The sequence below is a fragment of the Mesocricetus auratus genome, unplaced genomic scaffold (genome assembly GCF_017639785.1).
Source record: "Mesocricetus auratus isolate SY011 unplaced genomic scaffold, BCM_Maur_2.0 Super-Scaffold_100019, whole genome shotgun sequence".
Taxonomy (NCBI): Eukaryota; Metazoa; Chordata; class Mammalia; order Rodentia; family Cricetidae; genus Mesocricetus; species Mesocricetus auratus.
The window spans coordinates 39,061,173-39,077,320 of record NW_024429200.1 but is presented as its reverse complement, the minus strand read 5'-3'; the positions used below and the strand labels follow the sequence as shown (position 1 = coordinate 39,077,320).

General features: G+C 36.2%; 1 protein-coding gene across 2 annotated transcripts in view; it reads right to left on the bottom strand.

Moving 5' to 3' along the window:
• The window catches only part of Sema3d (semaphorin 3D), a 193,342-nt gene that overhangs the window by 35,098 nt on the left and 142,096 nt on the right, over positions 1 to 16,148 (bottom strand). For both annotated transcript variants that reach the window (XM_040728654.1, XM_005083585.4), the window contains 3 exons: positions 5,471 to 5,585; positions 4,353 to 4,422; positions 277 to 421 (listed from right to left, as the gene is read on the bottom strand). In XM_040728654.1, the coding sequence (XP_040584588.1) occupies positions 277 to 421; positions 4,353 to 4,422; positions 5,471 to 5,585 (330 nt within the window). The remainder of the gene's footprint in view (positions 1 to 276; positions 422 to 4,352; positions 4,423 to 5,470; positions 5,586 to 16,148) is intronic.

The window sequence follows — 16,148 nt, the reverse complement described above, 5'->3', positions numbered from 1 at the left end:
GCTAAATTGACATATCTGAGCTAAATTTTGTAATGCCATCACAATGCAACCATCACAATACAGGCAGTGTGTTCCTTAGTACTTAAAATTATTCAAATTTTTTTAATTCAATTCATTTGAATATTGGAAATACTGGTATATTGCTATACAAAAATAACAATTACTTCAAAATTGACAGCATATGTGACTTTAAGAAATGGCATAGCTGGTAATAATGGAATAAAGAATTGCATATGGAATTAAGAAAATAATTCAGTTATTTAGTTGGGTACATACCGTTCCAGGTCGGGGATAAGGTATCCTTCCATCATACTGGACCCAACGATGGTCTGCACTTTCCTTGTGAGCATATGGGCCATTAAAAACTGCTCTTATGTCAGCCATGCTGTACACACAGACAGCGGAGCCTTTGAAGATGGAGCTGAAAGAAAGGAACGTGGCCCAGTCATTCACCCAGTGAGCACATATCTGCATCCAAGAGTTGTGTGGAAATTCAGTGGCGCATTCCAGTAGACTGGCACTGCCAAAATATATGCCTATGTCTCGAAGGAGTTTATAGGCAAGTCATTCAGACTAACACGTGATGATGATGATGATGACGATGACGATGATGACTGCCTTACAGGTAGGAAATGGAAGCATGCAGCAAAAAGGGATTGAGAGGGATGCCAAGTGGATCATCAGGAATCCTCAGGGAACAGGTGAGCTCCACACTGGCACCTAATAGTTAATAGGAACCATTTATAACTGTGGTTATCGACCTTCCTAATGCTGAATCCAGGTCCTCATGTCGTGGTAACCCCCAATAGCTGTAATTTTCCTACTGTTATGAATAATAATGTAAATATCTGATATGCAGGATATCTTATTTGCAACCTAAAAGCACCCATAATGTACAGGTTGAGAGCCACTGATCCAGAATAAACTGTAGGATAGAAATGATTAAGTATGATGCTTACTCTCATATTGTTTAGTTTTTGAAATCGTTATAATACGAAGAGCTTAAAATATGAAGTTATATTACTTTGTTTAAAATAGTAATCATTTGGATACATGAAAAGCCATACGGGTTAACTATCATTCTAAAATTTCTTCTTTTGTTATTATTGTGTTTTGTATGATACGTAATTCTGAGGAAGGGACAAATTCAATTCTCTTTTCAACCATGTGTTGGGACAGGACTAAGGTTGTCATGCCTATGTACACGAGTGTTTGCTGACAAAACCAACTTCCTGTCCTTTATCCATCTACTAAAACTGAGAGCGCATTCCGAGTTTAGGTACGGAAAACGTTGTTCACATGATTTTGTTAAAACAAGTTTTAAGGCAGAAATAAAATTTAATTTTTTGAAGTGAGCTTATGGATTATAGTCAGCTGCTTAATACCCAATGTGGTCATAATCATGTGGTTTCAGTAGAAATACTAAGCGGCTATGATTTTCAAAGGAATTTTAAAAAATTCACAAGACTAAGATGACAAGTATTAGCACCCTTCAGGTATTTCTTTTCATTTCTTTTTCTTTCTTTTTTTCCTTTATTTCAGAAATGAAAAATGTACTTTCTTGGAAGCCTGTTCTTAAAAGTAATATGAACCTTTCTGACCAAATGATGCCATCCTGGTTTTACACGTATAATGATTCTTTAGCACAAAAAGCTCAATCATGAATATTCTTGGAATGGTGTCAGTGGGAAACATCAGAAGGTAATGGTATACAGGCAGACAGGAGGAAAGTGACATTGTGATAGTAACCACATATCTGCAGATCATATTTTAAAAATAATGCACCATTATTAAAGGCTAATTATCTCTTTTCACTAGACAAAGGATATGATATACATTCCAAAATTACCTCAGTCTTCAGGGCAATATTAAAAATAAAACAACAAAGAGCACTAGGAACAAAGAGCTGATTTGTAACTTCACACTCTGGGTGGGCAGAAACTTGATAGGGGAAGAAAAAAAATGAAAGAAGTGTCTTGGGGCTTTGTGTCCCTGGCACATATCTACATCTGTATGTAGAACACACATCAACTTCAAAGAAAGATTTTGCATGGAAAGGGGCCAAGAATACTAGAACTGAGATACATGAGCCAATGCAATCATTGATCCTCCTCTTGCATTTTTATATAGTCATTGCACATTAATAGGAAAATATGTTCCCAAACAACAGCTCTTAGGGTGTCTTTCTAATGTTCATGTTAAAATTTCCACCTTAAGTCTCACAATTATTCATATACTCTGATGTATTCCAGCTGATTATGTTCTTGCTATGGAACTAAATAAACTGTAAATTGCAGAAATGTATTCAAAGGGAGGTAGCACAGTCATTTCTTTCACTATTGATAACAATATATTCAAGTCCTCAGAAATTAATGTCAAAGCACATTGAGTTAAAGGAAGATATATGAAAAACCGAGACATATTCTAGGCATGCAATGTAAGTGTCTGTGTATATAAAGAGAGTCAAAATGAATAATTGAATGGAATAGGATGAAAACAGGAGGGACCACACATTTATGAAAGGCTTATAGCTGCTGTTACAAACTTATGGAAGTCACAGAACCTCAGTGATATTACAAGGCAGCACTTATGCATTAACCAGACAAGCATATAGGCATACAAATGATGACAGGCTTCAGTCTGGTCTTATTGATAAGAATGGGCCACTGAATTGTAGAGGACACTTTAGTGGACAGGTCAGAGCAGCCACATCTACCTGTGCAGGTGCCAAGGAAGTTGTGATTTGATAGGTTGAGGCAGCAGAGCTCCATCCAGTGATGGATTACAGCTTCATCAATGAACTCAGTACTTCATGTATTTGTTTAGTACCACCTCTAGGGTCACACCTCTGGAAAGTACTAATTATGGACATTATATACATAATTTTTTATACCTAGCAATTATATTCCATGACTTCACTTTAGAGATATGTTTGTTCATTTGTGCAGTGGCACAAGCTCAGGTGAGTCATTGATGTGTCATGTATAAGAGAAAAATCCTGAAAATAACAGGAATGGACTAGGGACTGGGTGAAAGTTATCTGTGGTAATTAGCATAGTGGTTACCATGCTGGTATAAAGAGAATGAAGTGAATAACTTTCTAAGAAACACAATAACCAGCTCAATAAATATGTGTGTTATGGAACTGTGAAGGAAAATTAAAAGGATCATCTAGATTATGATACCCCTAACAGACTCATGTTTTCTAATAACTGTTCCCAAGTTGGTAGTGCTATTTTGGGAGGTTGTACAACATTCGGGAGGCGGGACCTCAACAGAGAACGTGGATCTCTGGGGAGTAGGCCTTGATGAATATAGCCCAACTTTGATTCTGGCCCTAGTCTTGCTTTGTTTCATAATTCTCTCAAGTGTGAGCAAGCTCCTGAAGCATACCATAATGGATTACATCTTTGAAAGTTGAGTCATTTCTCTTAAAAGTTGCTTCTTTTTGGTTGTCTGGTCACAATGATGACAAAAATAACTGCTATACCTATACTAGTGTGGGGATGAAGCTCAGTGGAGAGTATTAGTATGCAAATGTTGGTGAAACAAACAAGTCAACAATTATTTGTCTCATAAGAATGAAAATTTTAAAGAACTGAAAGCATTCTCTTTGGGGCAGGAGAGATGGCTCAGGAGATTAGACTGCATGCTGTTCTTGCAGAGAACCAGAATTTGGTTTCTGGCACCCACTGCAGGCATATCTGCCTGTAAATCCCACTTCAAAATATTAGATGTCCTATTCTGGCCTCTATAGGCATCAACACATATTTGCATATTTGTACACAAAGACACAAACATATAAATATTATATATATATATACATATATAGCAAGACAAAACAAAACTCTTTTTAAAACTTGAATTAAGAAAGTAAAGAATGGACTCTCATCGGACTGGCCAGATATGAGTTTGACATGGCAGCAAAGAGCCTCCTTATCCACCACAGGCAAACCACATACACTCTGGTGGCCTTTCTGGTGTGTCAATTTCACCAGGCTAACATCTCCAATTATGCAAAAACATAGCTAGTGGCTCAGATAAATGTATTTAATAGATATGATCAAAGGACTTGATCACGTGATTTTTAGGGACATTATCCTTGATAATCTGGGCGAATTTGATTGAATAAATTCACAGATCTTCTAAAACCCAGCAAGGATATGCTCAGATTCTGCCACTGAAGCAATTTGGGCCAATCTGAGAATTCAGTTTACCTGCCTTTTGCCAACAGCCAGCCTTTTAGATTTTGGAATTGCCTAGCAAAGCCCCATGATACTGTAACCTAATTCCTTATAATAAATGTCTTCATATGTCTAAAAAAGAACTTAAAAAAGGAATGTTCAACCTACCTGGTTGTGGTGAAGACTCCATATACTACAGGATTTCTTTCATCTCTCGTAGGGAGTAAATAAATGTCTTCTGTTAATGGAAAAATAATTATGTAGCATAATTTTTGTTGGTCAGCGTTGCATTTGCTTTTTAGTAATATATAATAATTCAAGAACTCTAAGCAGCATACAAAATAAAGATGAATCACTACAACATTAAGAACTTAAGGGTAAAAGCTTCTTCAACTACATGACTTAACCTCTTAGTGGTATGCGTCAACCAAGTGTAAATGAGATAAATCAGTTGGCAGTTTGCATGACTATTTTCAATTAAGAATATGTGATTTCATATAAAATGGAAACCACAGACTAAAGGAAGATATGACCCAGCAGTTTAAAAAAATGTGCTGTAATGACTTCAGCCTAGTGTTTCAATATGAAAATGTCTTCATGCGCAGTGACTACAGCACCGACAGTAACGTAGTGTTAGAATGCTTTGCAGGATTATGCAAGACATGGCGTGTTTATTTTCATATGAGTAAAGCATGAAATACTGATTAAGTAATTGGAGGAATTAATCATTTAGCATGCTTGAAAATAAAATTAGTAGATAAAAACTAATGATGTTGACTTGATAAGCAAGTACAGTCTTTCCATAACTAGAACTGAGAGGGATAAAAAAGAAGACATGAAAAGAAATCTGTCTGCAGCATCTCTAAATGTGGTTTGAGTCAGATGACCATGGTAACAAATCTTCCACACTCCCCAGCAGAGGGCATCCTAGGAATAAAGAATCCAGGTTCTTCTACCTGTAGAAGATTGCTCCTACCAAGAAAAAGGGAGGAAGAGGATCACATGGATAGACTTTCAAGTCTCATGGCTCACATCTTCCAATTAGTGCAATTCTGTTTCCTTTATTAAATTTAAGGATCTCTCAAACACAGGAACACTTCACTATGTTGTGCATCCAGATTGAGAGCAAAACATAAGCTTTGTGTGTTCTAATATAAATTTAGAAAGGATAACTTGAGCCTGAGCTTATTTGTGAATGTATATATCTGCACATATGATGGTAAAATAAATGCTGAGTTGCTTATAGGTAGCAAGACTTTTCTAAGAACAAGGGACACGTAACTTACGGAGTTCATCAAAATGAGTATCTGCTCCATCGCTTCCAGGAATTGAGCAAATCAGTCTGGCTTTAAGAAAAGTGGTCCATTTGTTTATCAGACTTCGTTGCCCACCTACATCATTCTAAAATAATGGAAAACAAAAAAGGGTAAAATGTTACCAATAGGAATCTGCAACTTACTAAACCCAGTAGGCATTACAGGTAGTAACTTATAAACACTACCTTTTAGAATGCACAAAGCCTGAGTATTTACTTCAACTACTCAATAATGGAAAAGTTAGTTTGTCACTCAACCATAAATGTTTTCTTATGGTTAAATGAATGCAATGCAAGCAATTTAACTCTCGTGAGTGAGTAGATGCATTCAAGACTGCAGTAATTAAAGCAGGCTGGAATCAAATGCTGTGTCTGCCAAGTTTTTGCTCCATGACCTATAAAATGCTAATATGTCTCTATTTTGTCATTGATAAAATATGATTAATGTCTTGAAATTCAGTTATTTTGATGATCAAATGGAAAGTTTTGTGTAATGTGTTTAGTATAGTGCCAGGCAACTGAGTTCAATAGCTGTTAGAATGACTTATGTATCATTTATGTATTTAAGAACAAAATTTGCATGTTTTAGAAATAGGCTTCATTATAGAGTAAAAAACGGCCTTTCTCAAATTGATGTAGTACTAATTAAACATCAAGGAATCATGAGTATTCACTCACAAACATATGAAAATAATTTTCAATATTAACCTACATTTCCATGCATTAATTCTTCTCAGAAGTTTTTTTTTATTTAAAATTATTTGGAACATTGAACCAAACATAAACATCCATATCAAATAAAAAAATAAACAGAATTATGTCCCTTTATACATTACATTTATAAGATTTTAAAAATGTATTTGAAGCTAGCTTTTTCCTGTGCTTATAATAAATAAAATGAAAATGATTCATGGAATGCATACACTAGGCATTTTGTTTCAATAAAAAGTATTCTTGAATACATTTTCCATCAATCTAATTATTTTTAAATATGTTACCTAAATCTTTTGTCTTTTCTCATCCCAAATTCTAGAAAGTTAATGAAAAGTTAATTGACAAGTTGGACATTTGAATATCTAGTACCTACCTTCTCTGCCTAATATTTGTAATCTAAACTAAATTGGAGGAGAATGTCTGAATGACTACTCTAAGCAGGAAAATTGAACATATTGTATATAAACAAGTACACACATATACATATATTCTTCAGAAAAGGAATGATACACAGAAGGAAGACCAGGTAGCCTCCTATCTTCAGGAAACTTAAGATAAAGCACAGAGTGACACTACATGCAACACTCATTGTGACTCATCTTTTACATTCCTTCCTGTTGAACAGGGTTAGCTCTCATTTTTTAATTTCATTTACTTTATCAATTACACTTCGATGATTTTCCAGGGATAGCTCTTGATCAGTAAACTGTAGTAATAATTTTTCTTTTCTTGATTTATTTTAGATTTAAAAGAAACAACACTATAAGTTGAAGGACAATTTTAAACTTTAGAGGTATCTTTCTTGAATAAAAAACTTCATGGACAAATCATAATAACATTTCACATACTTTTGTCACACTTGTTTTTTTTTAAATTTTGACACAGGGTCTCATTTTGTTGTCCTGGATGGCCTAGAACTCACTATGCAGACTGTGTTGGCTTGAGGTAGCCAAAATCCACCTTCCTCTGCATTCTGAGAGCTGGGATTAAATGTGTGTATCACTGTCCAGCAGCTGTTTCTTTTCTTACAGCTTAAATGATTCCAAGGTAGTATCAACAATAGGATAGATCTATCAGTTACATATATAACCATATATTCATACGTATATGCTTATACACAATAAAAAGCAATGGAACACTCAGAAAGTGCTTAAAATCGGGAGAAACAGAAGAGGAGGTTTTGGGGTGATTTTTATCTTGGTTTTTTTTTTTGTCATGCAGTTTAGAATTTCTGACTTTTGATGACAATAAGATCTACAACAGCATTTAACTTTTAGATATTCTAAGTTAGAACCAGAAAATCAACTTTTTAGTGCCTTTGCTGATCAGAATATTCTTTACAGCACTGCCAATATGGTACTTAAGAAATAACCATTGTTACAAATAAAATTGGCAAATTCTTTAAAAGGTTTAGAGGGCCAAAGAGATAGAGCCTCTGCTGGAGGTTGTACACACTGAGAAAACCAAATGAGGTGTTTGGGAAGAGGCAGATTGGATTCTATGTCTTTTCACTGGCAGGCAGTGTTGGGGTACATGTAGAGATGAGCTGCAGAAATGCCCCGGGGGCTGGAAATTAGGAGCAAAATGCAATACAAAACACACCCAGAGAACCAAGACAAAGCTTGTTTCGATGAGAACTGGGATCAATTAAACTGGTGAAGGAAAATGTTAGAAAAGTAAATTAGGGGAAGACCAAGGGAGGCTTTCATACAAGGCCAAGGTGCCTGAGTGTTATTAAGCATATAATGAAGTAGTGCTCAAGCATTGTAATTAGAAAAGAAATGAAATAATTATATTTGTCTTTATGAAAACCACATAGCATAATAATGCCACTCAAGTAAAACAAATGTCTATAACTGCTCTTTAGTTATGTTTCATTTTGTTCTGTTTTTCCTTTTTTTTGAGGCAGGGTTTCTCTGTGTAGCTTTGGAGCCTATCCTGGCACTCAATCTGTAGACTAGGGTGACCTTGAACTCACAGAGATCTATGTGCCTCTGCCTCCCAAGTGCTGGTATTAAAGATGTGAACCACCAATGCCCAGCAAAGTAGCACTTATACCAGGAGTGGTGTTCAAATCCACATAGACATACCTCCATTGAATCTTAAGTCCAAATATAACTGCTCTTAAATAGCTATTATGCATATTTATTATTTGAGTATTACTGCTCAAACAGTATTCTATTTGATGATTCTGGTATCTCTGAAGATGTAAAGGCAGACTTAACTATACAGTTTTAAATGTTCATGTCTCAGAAAGTGCCACTCTTTTCTAAATATCCTGGTATATAAAATGTCAACAAGTGTCCATATTGTAACATTGTCATGATTCCATTTTCAATTCTTATCTATAGCAAAAATGAAAAGATTCCAACCCACTAGTCCAAATTTATTCATTAAAAAAGGAATGTTAATTTTTTAATTAGCTAAATAAAAATTGCAGTCTCTTAAAAGGAATAATCTTTGACTGCTCTTGCCTTGTCCAGTTCCTTAGGGAGCTCAACATGTAAACAAAGAGAACAAATCAATTCAAAGTCACCTGCTATCATCAGAGGATCAAGCGCAACTTTAGCACAATGTTCTCAGTAAGCACTAGTTACTGGACAGTAACTGTCAGAGAAACCTGGAGCACTGGGAGGGAAGTTCAGTACACTAGACTTTGTATTTCTTCTGCAAGGAAGTATCAGTCTGACTTTGTTGTCCAGCTGTCAACCCCTGTGTTTGTTTGCAAATCCACAGAATCCCCTCTGAGAGCTTTGAGCCCAGAAGAGAGCTGAAAGGAGGTAATCAGTCTTGTACTAAATTGTCACGTCTTAGCTTATTTTTGTGAAGCTCTCCAGAAGCCAGCAGTCTCACTGACACAAAAGATTTATTATTGAGATGTCAGAATCGGCAGCTCGTGGTCACCAGTCACTTCTGTGTGCCTCCACTCTATTTATCACGGCTCCTTTGTTATTAGGTCCTCTACACAAAGATGCACATGAAAGTAACAAAGAGATGAAGGTAAACATGCCTGAACTCTCTGCCCCTCCAGGGTGGTGAATAAGGAGAGTGCCAGTGTGTAGTCATTTGCTTGGGTTTTTACAACAGATTACGAATTGCTTGCATTTACTAATAAGTGGATCAGTCATGATACAGCCTAATGGACAGAGCATCTTTCCTCTTTGTAAGCAAATTTAAGTTTACATACATATTAAACTGACATGAAAAATAGCTCTAGGCTGTCACACATGAGCTTTTATCGAGTGTTTCTTGTGACCTTTAGGTTACCATCCTGGGTTCATATGCTAAAGATTGTTTTAGTGTACAAAATGTCACTATTAAGGATCTCTCAGCAACATATATTAAGACTTTCATCTATGTTTTGGGAAAAATATCTATGAAAATACATGAATTGATTTTACATTGTGTTGCTAAATTCTGAAAATCAATGAAATTGCCAAGGCTATTGAGAATATATTGAAATTCTGTGTTCAAGGGATGGGGATGTGCTGAGTTAGTAGAATGTTTGCATTCATGTATGAAGTCTGTGTAGTTTTAAAAATAACTGATGTCAACAAACCACACATGTTTTATACAAGCAAGTGGCTAGTTTTCTTCTCTGCCCTTTTTCTTAGTGATTTGTGTATGTATATTTTTTTTGCCATCTAAGTTATCTCACCTGTCAACTATGGGGATAAGGGTTCTTGGTTGTGAAGCTACCTGGAACTTACTTGAGATCGTAAGCATCAGAAAAGCCCCTGGTATCCTTGAAAGCAATGGAGAGTTGGTCCCAATAGATCCGATGTTGGTAAATGGAAGAGGAGTTGTTCTGACAGCCTCCAAAGACACACGTCTCTATAACCCCAGTCTCTCGGGAGAATAAATAATTCCTTTTGTTTTGTGGCATTTCACTCTTCCTATGTCAGTCACTAAGGCTTCAACATTTGTTTCTACAACCTACCTGAGAGGATTGTCAAGTATGTTATACCGTGAAGACTGAGGCAATTCTTAATTAAAATTGTTACTATATCCAAAATTTCCTTTTTATTAATGAGAATAATTTTGATGCTCTTCCAATGAAGCAGTCACAGGAAACCACAGCTACAACTTATTGCAGACGTAGAGTAGGAAGCAGGGAGAGCAGCACTGTTTTCTCATTTATGTGTGGGTTAGAGATTCACTATCATAATTAGATCCTTCAGAGTACAGAAATATTCTCATTAAAGCTCTCTTTGTAGTGCATTGATATGGGTTTTAATTTTTTCAGGGGGAGATCATGAGAGACACAGAATGCATATAAAGATCAGAGGACAATTTGAAGAAATCAGTTCTCCCCTTCAACCCTTGCGTTCTCATGCTTGATGGCAAGTGGCTTCATCAGCAGGGCCATTGATATATTTTAATTTACATGGTATATGTCAAATGAGGCTTTGGGAACCTTATTCCAGGTTTCACTTTATTTCTCTAATGATATAATTACTGTTTTAAGCTTTTAAGACATCTTGAAATGAAATGTCCTTAGCATTTTTATTCACTTACATAGAAACATGTAGACCATGTTTTTTAAGTTCTCAAAATCTAAGTCTGTCCCTAAAAATAGCTTGGTGAAGACAGAGAAGGCACAGAAAGGAGTCAATTGGGCAGTTGCTGTGCAGCCATTCACTATCTCCTTGAACAGTGACATTCTGTAGAATATTTGATAACATATTTCAGCACATGACTATTTAAAGCTTGCTAGATGGGGCTTTTTATGACCAATGACACATCAAACAAAGAATATGATACATTGAAATAGAACGTCCATTAAGTCAAAATGATAATGTTACTCTCTCCCTAGTGTTATTTTATGACTTTTAATAATGGGCTATAGTCGACTTGTGTATTTTCCTCCAAGAGACATCAATAGTAGATATTTTCATTTATTGCAAACTACTATAATTTTTTTTGTTTTTTTCAAGGCAGGGTTTCTCTGTATTGTTTTGGAGTCTTTCTTGGAACTCACTCTGTAGACCAGGCTGGCTTCGAACTCACAGAGATCTGATTGCCTCTGCTTCCTGAGTGCTGAGATTAAAGGCATGAGCCACTAACGCCCGTCTATAAATTTTACAACATACTTCAAAACAAGACTAGTTTTGTTATTCCAAGTGTAATACAAGAATAAATATTGTTGATGGCAGCAACTGGAGAGGATAGCACAGAGAAAATGTATGTTTTTAATGCTTTGGAAAATCCCTCCTTCACCCCCTTGCACAAGAACACAGATAAACAACACTGGGCATATACTAAAATTTTTCAAAGGTGAGTCTGTAATCTAACTCTTATTGTCTTAATTTTTTGGAGTGTATTGTTCTCTGGCATCTATTGATTTTAAAATTCTGCATTCCCATGAAGTAATTCCATTAATACTAAACATGGTTTTCTTGTTGTTATTATTATTTTTGCTTGTTTATTTGCTTTCTTAATTGGAAATCATCTCATGTAGCTCAGGCTGGCCTAGAACTCACTATGCAGCAGAGGATGACTTTAAATTTCTGATCCTCCTGCCTCTATCTCCCAAGTACTGGGGTTACAAACATGCACCACCATGCCTAGTTTTATACCTTGTTGGGTATAAAATGCCCACAGAGATTTTCAAGGAAAAGTTTTCTTTCTGCTTTAGTTTGTTTCTGAAATAATATTTACAGGCAACTGCTTGTGATTTTCCATAGGAGAGCATCAATGCACAAAGGAGAAACTGTTTCTCAAACTATATCTGAAACCTAGAAAGAATGTTAGAGATGCAGGGCGTAGATAACTCATTATACTAAAGAACTTCGCTCCTAAGCACCAGCTGGTTAGGTTGGGTATACCACCAGAGGAGGCTTTTAGTGCCCAGGCTTCCTAATTTTTGTTTTTAAAGCTACAGCACAGCAAACATTATTTGTCTGACAGGAAAACAGATGGAACTATACTGCAAAAGCACATCTGTAACTGTGGGCACTAAATCTCTCACTCAGGTTGTAAGTGACACGCTCAACGTAAGCACAAAAACCCACAGCTCAGTGGAGATCAATAAATACAGAAAGTGTCATCAACCTCAAAAACAGATCTTCAAAGGCAGTGATTGTCCAAATAGGGCCATATATCAAAGTAGACAATGCTGGTGGAGTCGAAGCAAGCAGCTATTAAAGAGAGCCCTGGGCAAGTTATGTGAAAGGGCCATCCAAATTGAATTCCTGGCATGGACAAAAGGAAATGCTCCAAACAAAAAAGAGAACTGGCATGGCCTGCAGCTGGAGCCCACAGTGGGCTGCATAAGTAAGCCCGCCACAATGCTTCCAAAAATGAAGGGAATCCACGAGTAAGCAAAATACCCTTTGAGGTGCAAACCTGCCAGCTAGCCTCAGGAAAGGGACTGGTATTTTTCCCCTGCATTAATAAGACACACACACACACACACACACACACACACACACACACGGCGGGGGAACGGAGGGATTGTATAGATACAGTGGTATCTGCATTGCAAAGTAAATAGACATCTTTCCATAGTTTACCTCATGCTGCTGTGACTGATCAGTCAGTGTGTAATTCCTCACCATGGAGATATAAATAATTTACCATGAATGACAGAAAGTCACTAGGGTGTAAGATGGCCTACGTAGCACTTCAAAATATTTACAGTTCAACAAGATTGAAGAATTAAATAGAGCATAGCACGGATTTTATAAATCATTTAGGCCAAGCACCCTATTTTAAATATGAACGAATTGCTAATTGGTTGGACTAGAAAGTCACAATCTTAAGAAAAGTTTAAAGATAACTTGTTAGGAAGAATGCTTTGTATGATAGAAGCCATTCTTAGTTTGAAAGGGAGTCTTCATATAAAGGAATTCCTCTCAGATCTTACTGATTAATATTGTCATTCAAAATTAATTTCTCAGTTAATTGATAGCTGTCCCTTGGACATCTCTCAGACAAAAGTTATATGGTTCTTATCAATAAACTTTAATTAGATATGGTTCCAAGATACTTTGACTGTGTTCAGAAATATATTTACAAACTACAAGTATGTCTATAACTGAGAACAAATCAGAGAGCTAGAAAATGGCTTAGTGTTTAAAAGCACTTGTTGCTCTTTCAGAGGGCCAGAGTTTAATTTCCAGTACTCATCTACAGTGACTCGTGGCACCCTGTAATTCCAGCTCCAGGAGATTCAATGCCTTCTGGTCTCTGTGAGTTCCTGTGACATGTAACATGCATTCCCACAGAAATACATTACAGATAAATAAAAATAACAAAATAAATCTTTTCTTATAATGACAACAAAAATCTCAGTACTTTCCATATTTACAACTAACACAATATCAGCTGGGCATGACGATGCACGTCTGAAATCCCAGCAGTTAGAAAGTAGAAATGAGGGGATTATGAGAGTTTGAAGTCAGTGTGGATAACATAGTCTGGTTTTCAGAGTGAAATATTGTCTTCAATTCAACAAAACAAATGGAAGCATAATATGATACCATTGCATGCCAATACAATTTGGTGGATAACACAGAGGATACTACTGCCACCTTCTTCAGCTTCTAAGAGATACTGAGTTGAATATGTTGCAAAAGTCTATGCATAGGATACATGATATGTGTGAGTGCACATTTTCAAGTACTATGACTAGGTTTTACATTCTTCATGTGTACGTCTCCTACATTATTAACTTGTTACATCCTAACACCCAGAAATTCATTTCAATCATCAATTAAGCACATGTCACATGTAAATCCAATGCTCTCATTTAAGTGTTACTTTTTTCTGGCACAATATTCATAGAAGATATGGGTATTTGCATTGTATAGGTTAAAAATGGAGAAAGTGAGAAGAGGTAGGAGGCAGGTATTAAGTTTAATGTTTCTATCCCCTAAGCAGCAGTCATCACTTATATGTTGACTGTCAAATCCTGGCTTTTCAGCCATGGCCATAGGTGATTTTTTTTGGACTGTAACATCATTGAAACCTGCTTTGTTTCTTTGTCCTTCTTTCCTCTTCTCCTCCCATCCCATCCACATATACATACCCCTTCCTGCCAATTCTATTTCATTTACCTGCAACAGACTCCTGAGTACTAGGATTATGGATATGTGCACCCACCCACAACTGCATTTATGAATTAACTTTTTTATTTAGTTTACATATCAACCACAGTTTTCTCTCCCTCCTCTTCTCTCTTTCCCTCCCCCAGCTTCCTTCTACCCACTTCCTGCCCAAGCCACTCCTCCTCTGTCTCCATAAAGTTTAAGCTGCTGGTAGGAGTTCAAACTTGTACAGGCACTGAGCACATCAGTATGGGGGGGGGTTCTCAGAAAATGGGACATTAATCTAACTCCAGACCCAATGATACAACTTTTGGGCATATTCCCAAAGAATGCACACTTATACCACAAGGACATTTGCCCAATTATGTTGACTGTAGCATTATTTGTAATAGCCAGAATCTGGAGACAGCTGTGTAGTTGTGTGTGTGTGTGTTTTATCAAAACCTCATTGCCATGACTGGTGGTAACTCTCCTTCCCATCCTACTACACCACAAAACAAATTTTTCTCCAACTATTTTTGTGGAAATTTACCTCTTTCTTAAAATTGTTACAGTCCCTTTGGATTCTTTGTGTTTCGTCTTACCTACAAATATTTCTGAGCAATTTGTTACTTCCATGACTCAAAAGCCAACAATATACTAGCAGCTTTCAACCTCTAGAAATGAGACTCTACAAGCCTCAGTTTCATAAGTAGGTTAATATGATAACATATTCCAAAGCCACATCACCCAAAGAATGTCCCAATATAGCATCTATGCTCTTTACTATTTCATAAAGGAATGCACCATTTCTCCATTGTCGAGACCCATGTCTTGTCTTCTAAAAGCCAGTTATCAAGCGCATAGGAGTACTTATCTGGATGACAAGTGTCATCTAGGATGATACTACCTGAGAGACACCTAACCATGTGATGCCGATATAATTTCTGGAATGGGAGCAAGGATGCATTGTGAATTCATCTCTTTGTCTTGATAGCCATATTTCAACATAACAGCATGTGATTACTCATTAAATACCGCAGGTATGAACATAACCATGATCATGGATTACACTAGTTTGTACCCAACTACCAACAAGACAATGATAATGTTTTTGTACTTTAGATGTGTACAAAGCAATTCTCTTTGAAATATCTCCTAAAGAGTCCTTCATGACTTTATTCATACTATGTTGGGTCCAATGGCTTTCTAATCCCAAGCATTTCCAATCCAGATGCATTCTTTAAATGTGGGTTAAATATATCCATCTTGTCCCTCTGTACCTTAAATATTGAATAACTCATTATTGCCTAGGATCATGTTCTCACTTGATAACATGCAAACAAGACTTTTTGTCACCTAATTTATAACAAACACATTGTTCCCTTGACACATGCTTTGAATTTTTGATACAAGATTTCAGCATTCCAAGAACATGATCTACCCTGTCAAATGCTGCATGAAATCCTTGTCCTCCATTTCTCCATGCAGCATAGTCCTGTTCACACTATAGGATTCATTTCAATCATTCCCTTTATAAGACATTTTGAAACTTCACTGATAGCTTAGAGTTCTCATATGACTGATTTATATCATCTCATAGGATGAATGTCTTTTATATGTACACTGAGATTTTTTAAAAAAGGATAACAACTTAGTATCAATGTATTGTGTGTTCTAGGGAAGTCATACTTTGTTACTATTGGTAAAATATTCAAATAAAATGTATGACTGGATTATAATATTAAACATGTCAACCTTTTTCTTGAACAATCTTTAATCTTCATGTGTGTTTGTGTGTGTGAGAGAGATAGAAAGTGTGATCTATAACACAAACCTTTTCCTTATCAATAATTTTATGCCAAATAAGTCAAGAAAACAGATTTTCCATGTCAATATAACACA